Source organism: Cricetulus griseus, chromosome 2 (assembly GCF_003668045.3).
Source record: "Cricetulus griseus strain 17A/GY chromosome 2, alternate assembly CriGri-PICRH-1.0, whole genome shotgun sequence".
NCBI lineage: Eukaryota > Metazoa > Chordata > Mammalia > Rodentia > Cricetidae > Cricetulus > Cricetulus griseus.
Genome location: NC_048595.1, coordinates 165,579,172 through 165,602,609, shown reverse-complemented (window position 1 = coordinate 165,602,609; position 23,438 = coordinate 165,579,172). Strand labels below are relative to the sequence as shown.

General features: G+C 41.5%; 1 protein-coding gene and 1 pseudogene across 2 annotated transcripts; one reads left to right on the top strand and one right to left on the bottom strand.

Annotated features, from left to right (window-relative positions):
• The first annotated feature begins 729 nt into the window (after positions 1-729).
• LOC100772172 lies at positions 730-1,204 on the top strand (annotated as a pseudogene).
• A 9,583-nt stretch (positions 1,205-10,787) lies between these two features.
• On the bottom strand, positions 10,788-21,812 carry Ska1 (spindle and kinetochore associated complex subunit 1). 2 transcript variants are annotated; one of them, XM_027397889.2, is made up of 7 exons: positions 21,614-21,812; positions 20,968-21,063; positions 17,505-17,629; positions 16,359-16,456; positions 13,535-13,672; positions 12,494-12,663; positions 10,788-11,985 (listed from the first exon to the last, which is right to left on the bottom strand). In XM_027397889.2, the coding sequence occupies exons 2-7, from the start codon at positions 21,050-21,052 to the stop codon at positions 11,837-11,839; spliced, it is 765 nt and encodes a 254-aa protein (XP_027253690.1). In that variant the 5' UTR covers positions 21,053-21,063; positions 21,614-21,812; the 3' UTR covers positions 10,788-11,836. The 2 variants fall into 2 exon arrangements, with proteins under 2 accessions (XP_027253690.1, XP_027253691.1); XM_027397890.2 differs by lacking the exon at positions 21,614-21,812 and adding an exon at positions 21,278-21,600.
• Positions 21,813-23,438: the final 1,626 nt, after the last annotated feature.

Below are 23,438 nucleotides of genomic sequence, written 5' to 3'. Positions count from 1 at the left end.
TTTGGCCCATAGGCCATAGTGTGTCTGGCAGACTCCTCAACAAAGCAGGAAACTTTAAACTGTCCACCTGTAGGGAAACACTGTAGCCCCGCCTCCTAGGTGCCGGCTACAGGTATGCTTGACTATGCCTGTGAGGGTGTGGTCAGGGGAGGAATTCTTAAGGAGGTGACAGACACGTGGGAGCTCTCTCTTTCTGGGCTCCCTAGCCTGCTGCTTCAGGGCACTCTCTCTCTGGCTTGTGTTTGGCTGGTGTTTATCTGAATAAAGACATCCTAACCCCTATAGTCCACCTGTATTGGCAGTTTGTCAATCACTTTCTCCTAGGATGTCTGTCAGACTCTTCCATGAATCAGGAACCTTGAAGCAATGTCCATCTTGTTTCAGCAGTCACTTTCCTGTGGGTCCTGCATGTCCATTTTATACAGCATGAAGTCAAACAGTCCAGACAAGAGCAGTTTCTTGCCTAAATGGCTAGTCTTGCCATATTGGAAGCAAACTCCATAATGAGTTTCTTCGATGTCCATCTTCCCTTCTGACACAGTTGGTGTTGCCAGAAGCGATTGTGTCTCATTGTCAACGGAGTACTAATATTAAAACATTTAAATGCCATATTCTGTAGGTTTATGAAAGGTTTGAAGAATGTTTATCCAATTGAAATATATCTCTATATGTCTAGAAAACCTAACTAACCTAACTATAAGTTTTGACTATTAGCCCCTTCCTTCTTCCACCTGCGAGGTGGCTGCCATCTCTTTTGCAGCATCATGGCTGCCCTCCGCCCTCTGGTGAAACCCAAGATCGTCAAAAAGAGGACCAAGAAGTTCATCCGGCACCAGTCAGACCAATATATCAAAATTAAGTAAAACTGGCAGAAACCCAGAGGTATTGATAACTGGGTTCAGAGAAGACTCAAGGGCCAGATCCTGATGCCCAACATTGGTTACGGGAGCAACAAGAAAACCAAGCACATGTTGCCTCGCGGCTTCTGGAAGTTTCTGGTTCACAATGTCAAGGAGCTGGAAGTGCTGCTGATGTGCAACAAATCTTACTGTGCTGAGATTGCTCACAATGTTTCCTCCAAGAACCAAAAAGCCATTGTAGAAAGAGCAGCACAGCTGGCCATCAGAATCACCAATCCCAATGCCAGGCTTTGCAGCAAAGAAAATGAGTAGATGGCTGGTGTGCATGTTTTATTTGTGTTCAAATAAAACCATAAAAGCTGGAAAAAAGGTTTTGACTATTATAGGCAACTATCTATAATCTGTACTTAATTATACATTGTATTTTTAATGAGCTATATAAACATAATACCTACACAAGAGGAGAAATATACATATCACAAAATTGATCTTAAATTTGTGTCAATAAATGAAAATCAATTCAAATACAAAATATTCATTTCTATACCATAATCCCCCTTCTACCTTTAATAAGAGATTGGTTGTAGTTATTAACCATTTATAACCAAGCCCCTATAAATGAAAACAAAAATTTATAAACAATATTTGGGAATTTGGGCGTCATTTATTCCAAACTGCTTTCTGCTGGTTGGGGGAGCTGTTTATGTCATGGGGATCATGACAAAACACAGAAACCTGGCCAAGTTCTTGTTTTTGTAGTCTGTAAAGCTACAACATCTCAGCTGTTTTGGATGCTGGATCAGCTGGCCCACTGTTTCAGGGCGTCTTGCTTCATCAAACCATATTAGTCTGTAAGAAATCCACAGCTTTTTATTTTCTGTGGAAACAAAAGAAGAAACTCTTTTCCCAAGTAACATGTCCTTAGACTTAAATTTTGAAGTCAAAGCATTTTTAAAATCTATAAATTGGGTTATTTGAGGGGCATTTATAATTAAATGTCTTTTATTCCATGCAGTAAATTTAGATTGATTTCTTATGATGTTCTAAACTAGAATAGGAATCATGAGGCAACAAATAATCCTGTTCATGTCCATTCTAATGGTTACTAATAATTTGTCAAGAATGTAGTTTAAAACTCCTTAAATAATCTAATGTAGAAGGAAACTACTTTCCTCCAAATTTTCTAAGAAATGTGATTACAATTTGCCACACAGAACAGCAGCATCAAGCTGGGGAGGAGAGCTGGCCCACTCAAAAGTCTATAAAGAGGGAGAGTTTCTCATTCCAAGGGAGTTGTCCACAAGAACAGGAAGCCTCCAGACTGGGAATTGCTGGTTGTCCCCAAGCTTCAATCCTCAAAGGGTCCCAATGTAAAGAGAAAGGTCTGGAAGGAACTCCAGTTACCCCTAAGGGAGTGGCAAATGTACAGTTGAGCAAGGCGATCTCCAGGTACTACCAGCAAATGACTTCGTGTAGGCACCATCATTTCTTCTACGGTGTTCACAAGTCAAGAGAAGTGGCAGAAGAGAGGTGATGTTTCCAAAAGGGCCACCAGCATGTTTGTGCAAGGTGGCAATGACAGGGACAGTGAAAGCCAGGAAGAGGGAGTAAGGAACTCATGCAATCCAGTGTGGGACAGCTAGAGGGCAGGACAATAAAGGGAGCCTGTCTATGTAAAGAATTCTCATGGCTGCCTTGATGGCACTGAGTTCTGCAGAAGCAGTCAGGGAGTGAGTGCTTCTGTGTTGTACAGCAGAACAATTGTACTTGGGGTCTACTGTGGTTAGCCACAGCATGACAAGGAGGCAGAGAGAGCTCAACACAGCCATCTGTCCTAAACTGGCATCTGTATCAATCATAAAAGTCATTTCCATTTAATTAATTATGCTTATAAAGGTAAAAATAAGAAAACATTTTACATTAAACATTTGATTAATATGCTAATATTAAATTTGTGTTTTTAATTAAATCTGAAATTCATAGCTTCTCATATTACTTCCCGAAGTTTGGTAAAGAAATGCCATCACATGATAATGTTATCATAGAAGTGTGCAAGTTAGGTGCTTCTACATGTCCTTCTAGTATCCACTGGGTCCACGTCAAAGCATTTATCACATTGCCATTTTATACTGGGGTAGCTACCATGCTTCCCAGAATAATTCATGTGCAAAACTCATGTTTCTGTGCTTAGAGGCTCAGCAAACATCTGTCAAATGGATGAATACTTTTATTTTCTCTATCAGGACAGGAGAGCAAAAAGGAAAGTTACTGTGTAAGAGCTTCTGCTGTGGTCTTTATTACAGCAGAGAACGGAGAAAGACCACATGGAGCCAGTGGAGGCTGATGCTAGGGCTGGGGTTAGTGAATGACAGAGGGCAAATGATAGACAAAGGGTGAGTGACAGACAGAGGGAGAGTGACGGACAGAGGGAGGGTGATGGACAGAGGGAGAGTGACGGACAGAGGGTGAGTCAATGAGTAGACAGAAAAGGTGGTACATAAATGGCCAAACCAGGAAATGTAATCAGATGAGGGAGAGAAAATAAGAACTAAGCAAGTGGGAACAGTCAGTCATTTTTCCATCCTTACAATAAGTCACGGGATTACTTCCAGCAGGACATGGACACCTAACCATCTGAGAGCATCCCCAGCCATCTAGAGGCCAAATCAACACAATACAGGATTTGCCTCTGGCAAACTTAGATATTACATCTCCATATTCTCAAGAGTCCAATCTTTGCTTTGTGTAAAGAAATGTTTTAAAAACAGGATTGCTTTTATCATTGCCCTTCTTTCTCAGTGGTGTATGCAGAACAAATCCCACCTGATACATGGATTCCAAGCCGTCAGGCATAGAACACTGCTGCTTAGCAATGTGAAAAGGACAATGCAGGCTGAGAACAATGGCAATTAGGCTGTGTGCATAGCTGGGCTAATGTCAGGAGTCTCTGTGACTCAGAGCAGATCAAGGGGGCAGAAAGAGCAACTCACCCTCCCATGCTACAAGCCCACTGACATTCAGAAATGGCACAGGTGCTGTGACTATATAACTCTGAACCTAACCCCACCTCCATGAGACCTCAAAATAGGAGAGAGCCACCCACTGTCATGCCCTGCCCACATGCAACAGCAGAGGCTTGGGCGTTCCAACACAGGGGCTCATCATTGTTGTGACTTATCATGGTGTCTCACGGGGGATGATTACCAGAAGTGAGTCACTCCCTTCCAGCTTAGTGATGCCAGCACCTGCTACTGTTATCACAGAAGACCACCAAAGAGACAGCTGGCAGAGTTCCTACCTCAGCCATCACCCCTGGGAATACAGATAGAAGTAAGAAGCACGTGTCTGAAAAGTCTTCTAACATGGGGAAATGGGCCAGAATGAAGCACAGGCAAATATTTGTCCCGTTTGTGGAAAATTCTAAATCAAATACAAATGTTTACAATAGAAAATTATGTCTAACCTTCCTGTGCACTCTCAATAGGAAAACACTTATGATATGTCTGAATACACCCCAAATCATATACTCAAGTTGTGTGTATGTCTTTCTGTGTGTGTGTGTGTGTGTGTGTGAGAGAGAGAGAGAGAGAGAGAGAGAGAGAGAGAGAGAGAGAGAGAGGAGGTAGAGGAAGGGAGGGATGGAGAGAGATCATATTGAAATAAGTCAGTCGGAGGTGTAATGGATGAACAGAAAATATTATGATTTGAATCTGAACTGTCCCCCACAGGTTCGGGCTTTGAATTCTTGGACTCCAGCTGCTGGCACACTTTGGGAAGCTATGAGTCTATAGGAAGTGTGACCTCACTGAAGGAAGGACACTAAGGTTAGAGTGTTGAACACTCTAGCCTGGGCTTTGGGTCTAGTCTCTCTGCTTCTTAGTCTGGCTTGATGGGGAAAGCTTCTATCATACACGCCCACCACAGTGAACTGGGCTCCTCCCACATGCCTTCCTGCCAGGACAGCCTGAAACTGGGGAACAAATAAAGCTGTCCTTTTGGGATGCTTCTGTTTCATGTTTTGGTCACAGTAACACAACAGAATCTAAAAAAGAGGGACAAAGGTTACAGTTTCATCAGACTCCCCACCAAAAGTCATGCAGAGAGGGGAGTAGCATATTTAAGATATTAAAATGAAAAAAATTAATCTAGGGGCAGGGGGAGGGGAAACCATGATTAGAAAATATTGTTTAAATTTTCAATTTAAAAAATGTAAAAAAAAAATTGTTCCATTTCCATGTATTTGTGCACTTTCTGTAGGTTTTCTGCTGGCTTCTAGTTTCACTGGACTGGTATATGATAAGATACCACAAGTTGACTGTTTTAGGTTGTATTTGGTTAATACTTGATATGTGATATACAGTGTGGTCTCTTTAGAAAGTTCCCTGGGCTGTTGAGAAGAAAATATGTTCTGCCTCTGTTGGACATTCTATTGGAATATTCAGCAAATTATCTGTTCCTCAAGTACACTTTCCTTTCTATCCACAGAATGGTCCATTTGGTGGTTCTATGGCTGCACCCTTGATTACATTGGTGATTGTGGTTGGATTATTGTTTATTCTTTACTTTTGGCATTCATTCTTGATATCAGAAGTTTGCTGGCTTCCTGTGTTGGACACAATGGATTCCTTTAGCTATTCTCATGAACTTTATTGTGGAATACTTAACTAGGCAAAGATGTGTTACATTTGTCTGTGCTAAGGAGTATTACTTCAACTATGTGAAGGTATGTTACATTTGTTTATGGTGCATTTGTTTAATTATGTAAAGATGTGTTACATTTGTTTATGTTGAGGAGTATTTAACTATGTGAAGGTGTGATGCATTTGTTTCTGCTGCATTTGTTTAATTATGTAAATGTACATTGCACTTGTTTCACCTTGCTTGCCTAAGGCACCTGATTGCTGTAATAAAAAGCTGAATAGACAATAGCTAGGCAGAAGAGGTATAGGTGGGGCTGGCCGGCAGAGAGAATAAGTAGGAGAAACCTAGGAGAGAGGAAAAAGGAGAGAAAGAGGGAGAAAGTGAAGGATATACCTGGGCCCAGAAGTCAGGCAGCCACCAGCTAGACATGGAGACAGCAGGAAAGTAAGATAGAAGAAAGGAAGGAAGGAAGGAAGGAAGGAAGGAAAGAAGGAAGGAAGGAAGGAAGGAAGTCCCAAGACAAAATGTACATAAAGAGAAACAGATTAAAATAAAAGCTAAGCTAAGGCTGAGCATTCATAACTAATAACAAGTCTCTGTGTCATGATTTGGGAGCTGACTGGTGGCCCCAAAGAAAGCCTGCTACACTTTATTCTTTCCTATACTCTCATTGTTTAGACTCTTCCTCATCTGCGTAGTATTCCTTTAAATATCTCTGAAGTTCTAGCTTGGTGGTGATGAACTGCCTTAATTTGTACCTGTCTTAAATTTCCTTATTTTAAAAAATAGATTTACTGAATATGGCACTCTTAGTTGGCAGTCATTTACTCAGTATTGAATTAGATCATTCCATGTTCACCGGCTTTGCAGGTTGCTAATAAGAGTTCTGATATTATTCTGATGTGTTTGTCTTTGTAAGTGATTCAGCATTTTTCCCTTACAGATTTTTTCCCCCAGTGTAAAAGACAGATGGAAACAGTTGCAGAAATCCACAATTAACCATTGGGCCAGGCTCCTGGAGTACAATCAAAGTGAGGAAGAAGTGATAAAATATGAACAAAGGAGTCAAAAGCATGATGGGGAAACCCACAGAATCAGCTGACCCAAGCTAGTGAGAGATCACTGATCTAGACCAAACTAGACTCCTTTAATGTAGGTGACAATGGTGTGGCTGGGACAATATATGAGGCCACTGGCAGTGGGTCCAAGATCTAACTCTAATGTACAAACTGGCTTAGTGGAGCCCATTCTATATGGAGAGATACCTTGCTCAGCCTAGACACAGAGGTGTGGGGGTGCATCTATTTGGGGTTGTACTACCACTTGTATTTGAGTATGTATTCATTCTCTAGATTTGAGGGTTTTCTACTGTAATTTCATTGAATAAATTATCTTTGCCCTTAGTATTTAAGTTCTTTATTCTATAGTATGGATTCTTAGGCTTGTTCTCTTTATATCCTAGGACTTGTATCCTAGAATTTCCTAGATATTAATGTGTAATATTATTGGATAATAATATCCGCATCAGTTTTTGCTTTTTATATTTGTTAAAGTGTGATCTATGGCCTTGTGAGTGTGCAAAGAGTTGTATGCTGCTGCTGCTGTTGAATGGGGTATTCAGTAAGTGACAGTTAAACCCAATTGATTGGCAGTGTTGTTCAGTGCAACTCTGTCCATATTGATTCTTCTGCTTGTGTATTGTCAATTACTGATTGAGGGCCGGTGAAGTTGCTACCTATATCAGTGAATGTGTTGACAGTTTACTGCAGTATTTATCAGCCTTGATCTTCAGACCTTCTAGTTGTTCTTTTGCTTGGTCAAGTGTATGGGCCATAGAAACCCATTTTTTTTTTTTTTTAAGGAAGACAAATAGACTAAGAAGAAGCAAAAGTATCATATATACCTTGCTAACATTAATTAATTGAGAGAGAGAGAGAGAGAGAGAGAGAGAGAGAGAGAGAGAGAGAGAGAGAGAGAGCGCTGTAGGGATCAATATTATACAGAATTTTAAATTTCCACACCAAAGTTGGGAAACATTCGGCTAGTGACTACAACTCAGGCCCAGGCACATCTGGCCTACCTCACCCTCTGCTTTAAGTAATGCTCTAATGCTCCTTAAATAATAAAGCTGGAAAATATTTAGCCCAGTTCTCAAAATCGATTTATAAAACTGCTAACCTTGTATAGGAGCAGGTTTGAAAAAATGCCTTTGTATTCTGGAAGGGTGAATTGCTTTTACAGTCTGCCAACATCATTGGTATTTCTCAATAAAGAATAAGTAAGCTTAAATAATTAAATAACACTTAAACAAAGTAAACTTCAGAATAAGGAAAATTATCAAAGAAAAGTAGGCACTAGCCCCAGTTGCACATGGTACTGGCTAGGGTACACAAGAGACAGAAGGTCACTGAAGGAGGGACTGCATCGAGGAGGTCGGCTCTCATGCTATGCTGGACATTGTGAGTGATGCAGCTCTTCTGCAGTCACCCACACTCCCAAAATAAAGCCCAATAAATCCACTGGTTCACCAAACTGGCCTTGGATGGAATGGTCTGTTGTTGGTGCCCTATAGCATGAAGAGACTGTACAAGTATCCCCAAGAAAGGTTTACAGAATGCCATGAGCAGACAACCAGCAAAAAGGGCGAGAGATGGACCTGAGGTCAGAGCCAGTATGAAGATTTCTATTAAAATTAAAGATGCCATTTACAAAAAAATGAGTAAGTAGTCTGTTGTTTCACTTGAAAATAAAGATCAAGTGATGTTTTTCTGTTGTCTTAGCAGCTGCACATGAATCTACTGATATTCATCATCTGCAGCCCGGGGCCCCAGCTCTGCTGCAGCCAGAATATGTAGGTTTAAATTAAGTCTCTATCATTCTATTTACCAACTAAGACTTGGGAGGTAAAGGCTGGAGTGAAAACCTGCTAGCTCAGAGACGGTGAATAGCAACTAGCTGGCCTTGCTTTTTTGGCAGGAGACACTGCAAGAGAAAATTTTCTCCCCTTGTCCCAGAACCAAAAAGAAGTGCCAAATTCAAGTCCCCACCCTTTCCTTCCTGGGCGATTTCTCTCTTCAAATTGCTGGCTTCTCCATGGACAATTTCAGTCAGTTAGTCGCTGGCTCCACCAGGATTCAAGGTTTAGCTTTACTGACAGTCTCAGGAATACAATCAAAATATCCCACGACAGTTAAGTAACAGATTGGTGGTTTTAAAATTAATCCCTTCATTATTCTCTTTTGTTGCTGGAGCTTCTCTTGTCCCAACCTGGTCCCGCTGCCCTTCTCAGCCCCAAATAAACACACAGAGACACTATATTAATTATAAAACTGTTGGCCGATGACTGGGGCTTCTTATTGGCTAGCTCTGTCTCAATTATTAACCTATTTCTATTAATCTATGTATTTCCACGTGTTCTTATCTTACTAAAGAACACTTGGTACATCCTTTCTTCCTGGTCCTTACATGGTGACTGTTCAAGGTCTTCCTCTGCCTATCTTTCCCAGAACTCTCCTTGTCTCCTCCTGCCTATCTTCCTGACTCATTAGCCAGATAGTGTTTTATTCATCAACCAATAAGAGAAACATATACACAGAAGGACATTCCCCCATCACTCTTTATATTTTACCAACTGCATAACTAAATAAAATAATTGGTAAAATAAGTATAAAAATAAATGGCCCAAGGGTTTCTTGCAGTTGGCAGAGTGCTTGCTTCTCATGTGTAAGGTCCTGGGTTTGACCTCTAGAACCACAAAAATGAAAAATAAAAACATGCCTGCATTTGAATTAAAGATGGCTAATAATGAATATGCAGGGCCTGTAATTCACTCTGTGGCTATCACAGTAATGATACACATTTTATCCCTACTGCAGGGATGAGCCTGGCAAGCAGATGGCACAGCTATTAATAAACCAGACAGCCTCCCCAGGTGCAGAAGAGGAACACGACAAAGTTCTTAGAATCCAATTACCATTTTCTCATGACCCTTTTCAACTTGTTCACAGGTTATCATTTTCATCTCACTCGGATAAGCTGTTTCTTCTATTATACATACCGATCCCAAATATGCAGGGCTTTTCTCCCCTATAGGTATCAACCTTCCAAGAATCTGGATAACAGCTAGGCATCCCACAACCCAATGCTAACACTACCTAGAGTTAGTGTAGCCCCTGGTTAAGGGCAAAGTCCCACAAGAATACCCCCACTTCAGATTGCATCACCAAGGGTTCTCAGACTACCCACGCTTGCATCCTACTTGGGTACAAATCAAAGTTCCTATAACCTATCATAGTTGGCTTTAATAGCAACTTGTCACAGATCAGAACCACCTTTAGGACTGTCCAGATCACCCTGACTGTAAGCTGCACTTTCTGCTGGCAGCCCAGATATAAAGGGTCTGTCAGCAGGAAGACCATCTTGCCTCCTGCTCAGCTGGCCTCCCCACTTGCCACCAAGCTGATTTGCCCAGTTGCTGATGCTGACTCATCACATTTCCAAGTTATCATCATGAATTAGGGACCAGTAGTTCTCGGCAGATAGGAATACTAAGGCCCCTACCATTTTTGCCACTCCAGTTAGTTATTGTAGGACCACTAGGATCATTGAGGTATCTAGTCTCAAGAACTAAATAACTATTGGGTTCATAGCTTCTTCAGTGTGATTTTGCTCTTCTTACTATTCTAAAACTAACTTAATAAATTCATATGTGTATTTTCCATCCCACTGGATCCATTCTTTTTAGAGAACTCTGGCTAATATTAGCCCCATCGTTAGGAGTTTTGTAATTTTGCTAGGTCAACTTAAAAATACAGGAAAGCACTGGATTTGGCTTTAAGAATGCATACAAATTAGCAGCTGGATGAAAAGGTTGCCTCAAAGGTCTCAGGCAAAGGAACTTCTGTGCACATAGTGGTGAGGTACATCACTTTCCTTGCATATCAATGTTTTCCAACCAGGAAGCTCTCCACACTTTACAGGTAAAGGATGTAACACAGACGCAGCCTATTGGCGTGATCAATAATTAATCTCCGGCCCCAATCCCCTCCCTGGGAGTGGTGATTGGCTCAAAATTGCAGCTTTCTAGTCACAGCTTTGTCTTTCCAGTAACCAGCTCCCACCTTGAAGCCATCCAACGATCACCCCACTGTAATCAGAACAAAAGATGTGCTGATGAAGAGGAAATTCAAAGGCACGTGAGACCTACAGTCAGGAACTGGGCTCAACACAAGATGCACCTTATCACTTAGGATACCACAAGGCTTTTAGAAACTCTGAACGAAGAACTGAAAGTAAAGATTTAACACATATTTATTGTATGACAATATCACAGCATCTCAATATACTTCCTTACAGGTTGAAGCAGGCAGGCTGGCTTATACAGAATGCATTTTAAGGAAGCTGTTCCCTAAGGGCACATGGAAAATCAGTAATCAGACTTTACAACCCAGAGGGCTTGGGTATCCTCATCTTTCCCAACATCAAGTCTATGCCCATAGTATCTGCAGTACTGCCCACTTAACAGAACTAGTTGTGCTTTTCACTGCACACTTCATACACAGGCTGGACTTGGCAGTGTTGAATATTTGCTAAAAGGCAGCAATAATGTGGGCATTACCAATACGAAGTCAGGTAAAGATATAAGGGTATTAGGAAGAAGCCTTAATTACAGAGCGACCTAGCCAGCCAGCAGGGCAGAGTAAGTACAGCAAGCAGAAGATGAAACGGAGGAAGGGCCTTCCACGTGCACGCCCCTCACTCTTAAACCTTTCCTACGTCACCCTGACCCTTGCAGGTGTGGTCAGGCATACCTGTAGCCAGCTCCTAGTACGCGTGGTTACGGTGTCCCCTACACAACAATATTTTTAACTTAACTTTTAAGTTAGCATACAAAGAAATGAGTCCCGTTCCTACATTTTCATACATTGTGTGACATTACACTTTATTTTAATTCACACCCTGCCCTTTCCTGTGCTTCTACTCTGCTCCCCTTGGCTGGTTCCCAGATAGTCCTCACATAATCCCTTTATCTTCTGGTTCTCTCTTCCCCTTACTTTTTGGTCTCCACATTATACACATTTTTAATTTCAGTCTAGGTTCCACATAGGAGATCAGGTTTATCATTCTGACTTTGGCTTATGTGTTTACTATGAGTCCCAGCTTCATCCACATTCCTAAGGGCAGTACATTTTGAAAATACATATGCTTGACCCAAACAAAGTTTTATTTCTGTAAAAAACAAGACCAGGAAGTGTAGCAGCTAATAATATTACATAAGAAATTTCAAGACTGTCCTCTAAACCCTACTGCCAGTCAGTTCCGAGCCTTCGAAAGTCTCAGATTAGGACATAACGGGTAAGTCCTCCCCCTCGAACCTCTGACAGTCTCTGGCAATGCCGTAAGATGTTCAAGATCACATATAATCTCTTGTCAGCCTTCAAGTTCGTAAAGTCCTTTAAGTCAGCTTCCACAATGAAATAACGACCTGAAAAGAGAAACACCAGGTTCTAACTTCCATGAATCCAGTTCTCACAGAAGTTTTTATGGAATCACCTTGTGAATGGCTGAGTCCTTCTTACTATCCCTATCCAAATACAAAACACAGTGGGAAATGGTATCCCATCTAAAATACTGTCCCATCGACTAAGGCTACATGACTTCACGGCCACATTTCTTCAGGGTAGCCCTGCTGTCAATGAGCAGTGTTGATATGCCTTAACAGCTCACTTCTCCAGAGGCATTCTATGGAAACGATAAACAGAAAGGAACCCACTGCAACTCTATCACCCAATTAGAAGACCTTGGATGAGCTAAGAACTCCATCTAGTCTGCAAAATGGGACAAGGTTTAAAAAAAAAGAAAAGAAAAAAAGCTAAATGCTGTCCAGCACACAGTGAAGTGTTAACACAACTGGAGATAATTAGCATTTCCTAGATTCCAGGTTTGTCCTCCTCCCAACAGCTGACATGCACTCATAGATTCCATCACTTTACCTTTCGTGTCCTTTGTTTCTTCATTAATAAATCTTTGGTAGAGATTTCTCTTCACAGAACTCATAGATGCTTTTGGTTGATGTATAATCTTGTATTTACTAACCACTGCTTTATTAATTTCTTTAATAACATCATTAATTTGACAATATGTTAAACGGGATTTCATGTACCTGTTTTTAAAGAAAAGTATATTCTTTTTTACTTTTTATATTTTTTATATTTTATTATGTATTTAAATGTTTACTTCTACTATTTTTTAAACAATAAAATAAGGTAAAACAAAAACAACACATTGGAATTAGAGAAACAGAAGGAAAAGAGCCAAAGAAAAAGAGATCTACTTTTCGCACACTCAGGAATCCTATAAAAACACTCTAAACTGGATAATATCCACATAGAGGACCTGACACAGACCCATGCAGGCCCTGTGCATGCTGCTTCAGGCTGTGAGTTCAAATATGCTTTGATCATGTTGATCTAGAGGGCCTTGACTCCTTGGTGACTTCCATCTCCTCTGGCTCTTACACTCTTTCTGCCTCCGCTTCTGTAGGGTTCCCTGAACCCTGAGGAGAGGAATTTGATGGAGATCCTTCCTACTGAGGGTTGCATGTCCAATGTATGTAGTTATTTTTTAAAAACCATCATACAAACTTTTCCTTTAAATTTATAATGAAATCACATTTCTCCTTCCCTTGATGAAGATAGTATTCCTGCAAACAGTCAATGTATTTAAAACACTGGACTTTCTGCAAGAAAAGTGGCAGGCACCAAACCACAAAGTGACATAGTACAAGGGTGTGGTGGCACATGCCTTTAATTTCAGTACTTAGGAAGAAAGATGGGATCTCTGTGAGTTCCAAGCCACCCTGATCTGGATAATGAGTTCTAGACCAGACAGGGCTACATAGTAAGACCCTATCACAAACACACACTTGCTGGCCTTTTTGCTTTAACATCCAATGTTACAATTCATGCATGACTTAAACAATCATGTATGTTGATTAGTAGTGTTGCACATTAGAATTTATGCTTAGTACTTACGCAGGAACACCATTGAATTCATCAGTGGTTATAAACTGCATTTCCTTTATAATTCTCTGTTCTCTGGGAGGCTTCTTTGCCAGGACAGGTTCCTCAGCTTCGACTGGCTCTTTAGAATCCAGATTGGATTTGTTAACCCTATAGAGTAAAGAAGAACACACACACACACACACACACACACACACACACACAGGTAATTGTTAGAATTATCATATCATACATTTTTTTCAAGCTGGCTGAAAAACTGTAAATGTGTAACATATCCTGGCTTAATAATTTTATAGCCAACTTTTTCTTTGTAGCCCTACCCGTTGGTTATGAATATCTAAATTGTGAGAGGAACATTGAGAAGTAAGTTCTTGAAATCTTCAGAGTATGACTATTTTCATTTATATACCCAAAACATGTCATGCACAGAATATATACTACACACCTTCACCGGTATTCATTCCCATTTGCTTCTCAAAGTTGACATATGTAAAGCTGAACTAAACTCCAATAGCTTCTTTATTTCATTTCCCTAGTTATGAACCTGGAAATAGCATCCATCTTCCATCTATCTTAGTGTATTCTGTTAGTGGTTACTATCAGTCACTACCTATCGCAAACTCATTCTGGCAAATGGAGTCTGGAAACAGGTTGTGGCTTTTAGGTTAACTGCCAAGGCAGAAAAGACATCTGCTCCCACAATGGCTGAAATATTCCAAGAAAGACACCAGATCAGAAATCTGTAGATCCAACACAGAAAGAAGCAAAGGAATTCCCCAGAAAGAAAAGAGCAGAGGACCAGACCCATAGCGCAGCAAACATGACTGATTGTTGTGGGCTGTCAATAAAATGTGAAATACTGTCTTGGCTGTGTAGTAGAATTATGGTAGGAATTACAATAAAACAAACAGTGATGGCATCATTTTTTGTGAATGCTAATGTGACCTCTATCACCAAATGGGCCAACTCTTCTGTGTACCCGATTCTTTTCTCATGTTCTCTTCCTGATGGTGTGCTAAGAATGTGCTGGTGACTCCAGCATGCCCAGCTCACTGTATCCACCCAAAACATCTTCAACCTATTCCAAACTGCTTTGACCTGACCTGGATAGTGGAGGCTGGGCTACAACAGTGCTGTTCTGCCAGCCACATTCCTCTGGATATCCAAGGTCCAGTCCACTCTATATTCCTGACTAATAACCACGAGGCCTTTTTCCCTAATATTCACTCATGACTTTCCTTCTTGAGGGAAATCCTAAGCATTCTAAAGGCCAGAATGGCCATTTCCTCTACAGCAGAGGGAGGGTCTGCATCACAAGTGTTTTACGGTACTGGTAATATACTGTTCTAAACCTAGCTCGTACTATTCTTTAAGTTTTACATATACTACTATAATCACACACACACACACACACACACACACACACACACACACACACACACATATATACACGCACACACACACTTCAAAAATTAAGTTGGCCATGGAATATTTGTGCCTATTGAAAGCACCTTTTAGAAATACAATTTTGGTGTCAGGATTAGAGAGCTGGGGGAGGCCACGACACACAAACTCTTATTTTTTTGTTTGTTTGTTTGTTTTTGTTTTTCAAGACAGGGTTTCTCTGTGTAGCTTTGGAGCCTATCCTGGCACTTGCTCTGGAGACCAGGCTGGCCTAGAACTCATGGAGATCCTCCTGCCTCTGCCTCCTGAGTGCTGGGATTAAAGGCGTGCACCACCAACGCCCGGCGAAACTCTTATATTATAAAGACAAAAAAATGACAGAAGATCTCATTCAGAGCCAGGTAATAGGAACAAGGAAGAAGACATATTAGACAGCTCATAGCTAGGGGAGACAAGAAACCCTGCAGACAGGAAAGACCTGCCTAGGCAAAAAAAGCAACAGTTTGGATACATACATGCATAACAAGAAAGTCACTGAGTTCAGCCTGGGACCTACCCAAGCTCAAGAGAAAACAGCTCCTCATTGATTTCCAGCAGGCCACGAGAACACCTGAACTAAACGTCAAGATAAGAACTGGACATTTCAGAGCACTGACAACTGGAGTCACGAAAGCACACAAGAGCTATTGTTTATGGGGGAGGAAGGAAAGGAGGCAGCCACATCTGAGGAATACAGGATGACAGCCAGGAAGCTTGGGCAGCATGGACACAACACCTAGAAACAAAGTGGGTGATCGAGGAACACTGACAGAGCCGAGGACAAACTCGTCCCCCTGCAACCTGCAAGCCATCGTTTTCACAAAAGTAGTGGCAGTGGTAGCTAAAAGCCAGGCATGAAGGCCTCTGGGAGAATGGCAAGTGTAAAGCTGATGGCTTCTCCAATTGTTTCTCAGGATTCACTGAGCTTAGCTTACCCTAAAGGCAAAGGTTTCCCTGGCTCCCAAGGGGCAATGGAGATACTGTAACTACACAGAGGTCAAAATCTTGGTGATGTCCAGAGGAACATGAGACTGGTATATAGTGGAAGGAGACAGTGATGCTACTAAACATCCTATTCTCACAGCAAAGAATGGCCAAAACTGGCCAAAACTTGAAAGTCTAAGAATGGAGGGATTGGTGGTGGTGGTGGTAATGTGTATGTATGTGGGGGGGGGGGGGAGGCATGCACAGGAGAGCCTTGCCTGGGGAAAGGGGCCATTTTCCTCAGAGATGCAGAATGAGGAGACTGGAGGAGACAGAGAGAAGTATGGTTTCTATTGCAAGAGACAAGAAACTAAATGAACTCTGACAAAAATTCAAGTACATGACAGATAACGACCAAAGGTATTTGTTTCCACAAACTCCAGACAGCAAGAATCAGGAATGTACTTACAAGCTCTGGGTCACTGTCACTTGCGGCAAATAGGATGGAATGTGTTCTTTGAGATGCTCCACATCTTTCAAATCATCTTCAAGAGATTCACAGAGCTCCTAAGTTTCAAAAATGCTTGTGAGCAAGGCTTCCTCCTCTACATGGGTGACGTGTGAAATAGCCAGATCAGACTGCAAGCCACACTTCACAGGCCTTGTAAGTGCTGAGAACATGGAATGCAGTGGGAAAGCACCAAGTGCAGCAATGTAAATGAACAACAAAGTAATAACAAAGGACTTAAGGGCTGGAGTGTAGCTCAGTGCACTTGCCTACCAAGTACAAAGCCCTGGGTTTGATCCCCAACACAGGAAAATAAAGGGAGGGGCAGGGGAGACCTGTAACTTCTAGAGTTTCTAGATGATATTTTTCTCTATTGGATTTTTTTTTTCTTTTTTTAGAGAACAAGTACTATAGGACAATCGTGAGATCGGGTTGAAGTTTAAGCCTTTCCCAAACACTTTAACCTTGGGAAGCAACTAAGAAACAGATGAGATAATCTAGCAAATTGCTCTTATTGAATTAGCACACGTTCCTCAGTGCTCATTATGAAAGTACACTGTCTCTTATTAGCTGAATTTAATTAGGAGTCTTATTTAGAACAAAAAAAAATGTGTACGAGTGAAGTTCGAGCTTTTCTTGAATGAGTTGTCCTCATCTTTGATAGAAATGAATGAACAGACAGAAAGTAGCTAAGAAACAGTCTTCCCAGTCTTCTGTTATCCTTTAAATGAGGATCTGAGGCCTCAAGAGGTGAAATGGTTTTCTCAGTGTGGCAGAGAGTACCGAGCAGGACCAAGGTAAAGACCTACACCTCACTCAAGGCAGGTGTCCTCCACTCAGCACTCTCTCAGGGCATCATTTGCTTACCTTAAACCTACCTACAAAAATTTTTTAGAAACTTTCCTTCTAGTAAGAGTTCTATGCTATTGGCAATTAACATACAGAAACAGTTGGCATTCAGAACTTCTTTACACTGAGAACACAAATGTTACTCTCTAGACTAATTTACAAACCCAAGAACACTGCAACAAAGGATCCTTAAAAACGACCTGGTGATTAGGGAGTCTGTGTTTACTGCCTTCTGTTTTCCAGTTGGGGAAGCATTACCTTAAGTGACTTGTTGGTTTGTTCTTGATACTGAATTTCCAACTCAAAATGATTTAGAAGTTCATTTACTGTAATGATCTCATTTTCTATTTTACTTAAGGTGGTCTTCAAGGCAGGTGCTTGGCCTGTTATAAAGAAAGAGAAAATGGAAAACAAAGTATATAAAAACCAAAACATTCAAGTCCCATGTAAACTTGGAATCGACAGCTATGCCTTAAAAAACATTTGGGTCGGAAAGGACAAGTTCTTGTTTTGTTGTTATATGACAGCTTCTTGCTATGCAGTAGCCCGGACTGACCTCAAACTGAAATCCTCCTGCCTCAGCTTCTTCAGTGCAGGGCTTACAGGTGTGTGCCACCCAGCCTGGCCTAACTTTCATTTCAAAGCAGTAAGGAGGAGAGAGGAAAGTACAAAGTGTTTCCTGTTGCTTTTATTTCTGGCAAATCCTTTTAATATAACAAAACACCTAGAAATAATAAACACCTGTATACAGCATTCATGAGGAAGAGGTCATTCTTCCTGGGATGGCATGAAGTGGGATTCACAGACACCAAGTATGGTGCATGATAAGAGGCGGCAATGATCCCTGTCAGTACATATAGAGGAATGTTAGAGAGAGGTTTCTGGTCTCAGTGACCGCCTCCCCTTGACTTTACTGCAGACAAGAGCCAATGACTTTGAGGCTTCAAACCACAGGATGATAGAAATGAAAAATCTCAAGTAAGGCTGTTTGTTACCTTGCTTCGGAGGACATATTATTAAAGTGTAACCTGAAAAACCTAAAGTGCCAGGGAGATAAACTCATGTTTAGACTGCCCTTTAAGTGTGTTTCTATAGAGGAGGAGACTGAAGACAGGGGCAGCTCTCTGGGAATTCATAAGTTTGGAATGCATATTTACACCATCTCCACTACTCAAAACCTTCAATCACAGACAGAAACAATGAAAATACAGATTAGGTACCTGGAAGAAACAAAGATAAGATGCTTTTATAAACAGGGTGTTTAGACTTCTTGTACCACCCAGCACCTCTCTAGACTCAGATTTGAAAGGGATTGGAAAACCTGAAGTTCTTCTTCCCTTCACATAGAAGTGATTTAGAAAAAGCAAGATGGCTCAGCAGGTAAAGAAATCCACTGTCAAACTAACTAACAACTAGTTTTGATCACAGTGGAAGCAGAAAAGCAACTCCTGCAAATGCACACACCAAGTAAATAAGACAAAATGTTGTTTTGAGAGTAACTTTCAAAGTTTTAATGCCAGCCAGGTGTGACTCGGCACTCCTTTAATCCCAGCACTCAAGAGGCAGAGGCAGAAGAATCTCTGTGAATTCGAGGCCAGCCTGGACTACATAGAGAGACCCTATCTCACAAAAAGAACTTTCGTGTGTGCTTCAAGCAACCAAACAATGAAATACAAATAAGTGAAGAACATTTTGGCCATATCTATAGATTGTGGATAAGCAAATGGGAATAGCAGGAAGCTCCTGGCCTGAAGTTCGAGATAGCAATGCTGTCACAGGGGATGGCTGCAAAGATTACTACATGAAAGGACAGGAAAGACTTAACATTGCATCTGGGAATTAGCAAAGCACTAAATGTCAACTACTACATCTCTGTGAGGATCAGTGTGTTACTCTAGCTTTGCAATGCCGACACTACCAAACACTTGATTCATAACAACTAAAATGAGCCAAGTTAATTTCAGCGGTTTTGTTTTTGCTTTTTGAGACAGGGCCTCACTGTGTAGTCCTGGAATCAACAGGACCAGGCTGGTCTTGAGCTCAGAGATCTGCCTGCCTCTGCTGCCCCCCAGTGCTGGAGCCACCTGACTCTGATATAAATTAAAAGGGTACTGATGTGTGTACTAAGAATTTCAGAATGGTGAGTTAATCAGCTGGATATGGTAACTTTCCTGAAAACTGCTATCTGAAAAAAAAAAATTTAGTCATCTAGACTTTGCTGATCTATAGTAATACAATCAACTTAGCAAATTCATACTTGATGTTAGGTATCTGATAAGTTATAGCAGCCACAGTGAGAGAAGCTATTAGACTTTATTAAACAGACTGTGGAAACAAAGTATTTTTCTCAACTACAAAATGACATCAGTCTAGTAGCTCTCACTACTCCAGCCAGATTTTGGTGGGGTTGTTTGAATCCAACTTTATAGACCCCCAAATTATGTTTATCCAACTATAGTCAAGCCCTCATAAAGAGAACCTACAGAAAGCTAACCATTAAAACTCAAATTCCGCCAGGCATTGGTGGCACACACCTTTATTCCCAGCACTTGGGAGGCAGAAGCAGGCAGATCTCAATGAGTTCGAGGCCAGCCTGTTCTACAAAGTTCCAGGACAGCCTCCAAAACAATACAGAGAAACCGTGTCTTGAAAACCCAAAATCAAATTCCTTGCTTCCTTTTTGTTTTGTTTTAAGCAACGTTTTCCTACAGTCCTGGCTGTCCTGGAACTAATTAAGTAGACCAAGCTGGTCTTGAATCTGTGCCTGCCTCTGCCTCCCAAGCCTTAGGATCACAGGACCCGGATTTTTTTTTTTTTCCCCAGTAAATGTGGCATATGGGTGGAGAGGCTTGCTATGTAGGAATTGAGACTGAGAGCCATCATCCCACCTGAGTGTTTAGAAACGCAGGATGATTTGGGTAACCCTCTTTGGAGTCTTGGTTTCCCTTAGAATAAAATGAGAGGCTTGCCATGTTGAGTCCACAAATAACTTTCTATAGAGTGTGAACCATGAGCCACAAAATAAACCAGTTCCTTTAATAGGAGTTCTCGAATAAGGACTGAAAATATCAAATTTCTAGAAGGGATATTCAACAGAATCTCATATGTTGAAGAAAATTAAAACCTCAAACTACCAATCCACATCACAAACTACAGCAAAATCTCCACAATCTTTCCAGAAGTCAGAATTCTATCTACTAAGAAAGTTTTGAACTCTCCTGGGCAAAGCCAGGAAACTCCATTTTTAAAACATCTTAGACTTGACAAGGATCATCTGTTTCTTTGACTTTTATGCCTTAACAATAATTTCATTTTCAACTATCTGTTTTACCCTGATACACAGGGATAAGCTTCCTCTAAACAGGATGATAACTGGTTATAGGCTAATTCACCCTTAGTAGATCTTTTCATTTGAAGTTTTTAATTTGGTTGATTGGTTTTGTTTTTTCCCTCAACTCTTTTGGGGTATTAGATCCAATTAGCTCTAGAACCATGGATCTCCTTCAAACCTTAATATTGGCCTAATGTCTAAGAAAAAGTAAATAAAGTAAATATTCACCCATTACTTAACGTCGCCTCTGCATTATTTGGAACAGTGATACTGGAGTGTTTTGAAAATTCACTATTGGAAATCTAAAATTACCTTACTAAAGAAACATTCACCGCAGAATAATCAAAACGCACTGTATGTACCCGAAAGCAGTGAGTCAATGTTGCTTACCAAGATTTCTTATCGACAGAATTTTCTTAATATTGTCAATCTTCTCATTAACATAAGAGCATAACTGTTCTAGATCTGAGGCCATCCTTCAAGCATCTGAATAAAACATACAGAAATGCTTTTTAAAAGAAAGTTACGAAAAACCAAATTTCTGTTCACTTTCAAAACTTAAAAACAGTAAACAACATAGCTTTGAAAGGAAAGAACACAATTCGAGGGCATGTTTTTTTCTCAATTCTACAAAATCCTGTGTCTAACAAACAACACAATGGTAACATGTCTTGGAGGCTCCTGCTGGATATCCAGATACCTTAAACCAGAGCTACCATCTTCTCTGGGCTGGATGTGGGAGTCGAGGCCTCAGAGTTTGGGCGTGAGATGGAACGAAAGATCCACAGCGAAAAGTCCTTGCTAGGGTGAGTGAAAAGATGCCGATCTGATCAGGCGTGTCCAATCTTTTGATATTGCGACACGACATCGTCAAGTTCATGCTGGAAAACCGTGCAATGCAGTTGCCAAGTACAGAATCACAAAAGAAATCTCATAACGTTTACGATTTTGCGCAGATCCAGGATAGCCGCGCCTGGCTGGAAACCGAAGTCGGAGCAGGCGGGAGCCGACCCTCCGCGCCTCCCGGTCCGCTCACCTGCTAACGATGCCTCGGGAGGCTTCCAAGCCAGGGACGGGACCTCGCGAGTTCTGGGAGCGAAGACCCTCCGCTGCGGCTGGGGTGTGACCGCACCAGACTACTACCAAGACGCCAAACAGTGAAACTTGTTTCCCGCATTAAAATTCAAACTGTCTGCCGGACTTGGCGCCGCACAAGCGCAGAAGCGCGCTCCCCAACTGCGCAGACTCAGTTAGCAACGAGTTTCCGCTCTACCCTGCAGCGTCTGGGCGGGGCCTGGAGGTGGGGCCTGGGGCGGGGCCTGGAGGCGGGGCTGGAGGCGGGGCCTAGGACAGGATTGGCTGGCTCACAGCGTGGAAAGTTTGCTTTTTGAGCTCTTGCTGATCACAGGTGAATTCCTTGATCATTCAGCTATGACCACAGCCCAGCCAAGTGCCAAGAGCTTGATATAAAAGGAGCAGCTCAGTAGTTCTCAGAATCTGCTGCACAGTTCATCAGGGGCATTTTTTACAAACATCAGTGACAGTGCGGAAATCCTGAGCTCAGGCAGTTAGAACATGTTTTTAAAATGCTCCTATATGGCAGGGCGATGGTGGTGCACGCTTTTAATCCCAGCACTTGGGAGGCAGAGGCAAGTGGATCTCTGTGAGTTCGAGGCCAGCCTCGTCTACAGAGCAAGTTCCAGGACAGGCTCCAAAGCAATACATTGAAACCCTGTCTCGAAAACACAGAAAAAAAGGGGGGGATACAAAGACCATATTTTAAATTGCAAACATTTATGATATGCAGATACTGAGGAGGGAAGGGTTGAAGTGGGGATGGGGACAGTGAGAAGAGCTAGTCAAAACCAAGTAAGTATATATGAAATGACATAAGGAAATGTGCTACTTAATATTCTAAAAGTTTATTCTTCCCTGTTGAGAAAAGGAGGAAAGCATTGCAGGGCGAGGATACTAGCTCCACAGTCATCAAATGTCCAAGTTCTTTCAAGACAACCACTTGTATGCCATTAAACTTTTGTCTCAGGCAATGGGAAGGAGGATGAGATAGGGGTGATGGGCTCACCTCCAGCACCTTTAAGGGAGTGTAGTGAATTCACTGAACAAGACCACTTCATGGGTAGAAAAAAAAAAGTTTATTGGGGAACAAACTGCTGGGCTATCTCATGCGTGTGGAGAACAGCAGCCTAACAGGGGAAAGCAAATGAGTTTTATAGGGCTCCTAAAAGTTTAAGGGCATATTCCTCCTCTCAGAAGATTTTTCCTATCTTTGTTAGACCAGGGTCCCTGAGCCCAGCATGCTGGGAGGGAGTCTGTGCCTGCCCCAATCAAACCAATTATGGGCAGTAGATATCCTTTTGCCTGTGGCAGATGGCCTTTTAGGGAGGAATGGGGAAACATCAGTTATCTTATAAACAAGATCCCTGAGACACAATTATGTCCTGGAAAGTTTTATAACAACTTGACACAAGGTAGAGCCGTCTGAAAGGAGAGAACCTCAATTGAGAAAATGACTCCATAAGATCCATTGTTGGAGATATTTGATCACAAAGTTTGCATTTGCATTAATTAAATAAATTAATTCATCTATCTATCTATCTATCCATCCATTTATCTATTGTAGAATACTTGTGCACCATGTGAAGATATATTGCTGTGATTGGTGTTATAAAGAGCCAAATGTCCAATACGAGGCAGGAGAGGATATATGGGATTTCCAAAGAGAGAGAGGAAGAGAAGAGATTTGGATGCATGAGAGATGCCAGGGAAACACTGAAGGGGTTGGACATACTGTACAGAGTAGAGGTAACCAAGTCACGTGGAAAACATAGATTAGTAAAAAC

Coding starts and splice junctions, on each gene's coding strand:
- Ska1 (XM_027397889.2), bottom strand. CDS start 21,052: ATGGCCTCAGATCTAGAACAGTTATGCTCTTATGTTAATGAGAAGATT. Junction 12,664..13,534: donor GAATTCAATGGTGTTCCTGC/GTAAGTACTAAG, acceptor CTTTAAAAACAG/GTACATGAAATCCCGTTTAA. Junction 11,986..12,493: donor AGAAACAAAGGACACGAAAG/GTAAAGTGATGG, acceptor TTCTCTTTTCAG/GTCGTTATTTCATTGTGGAA.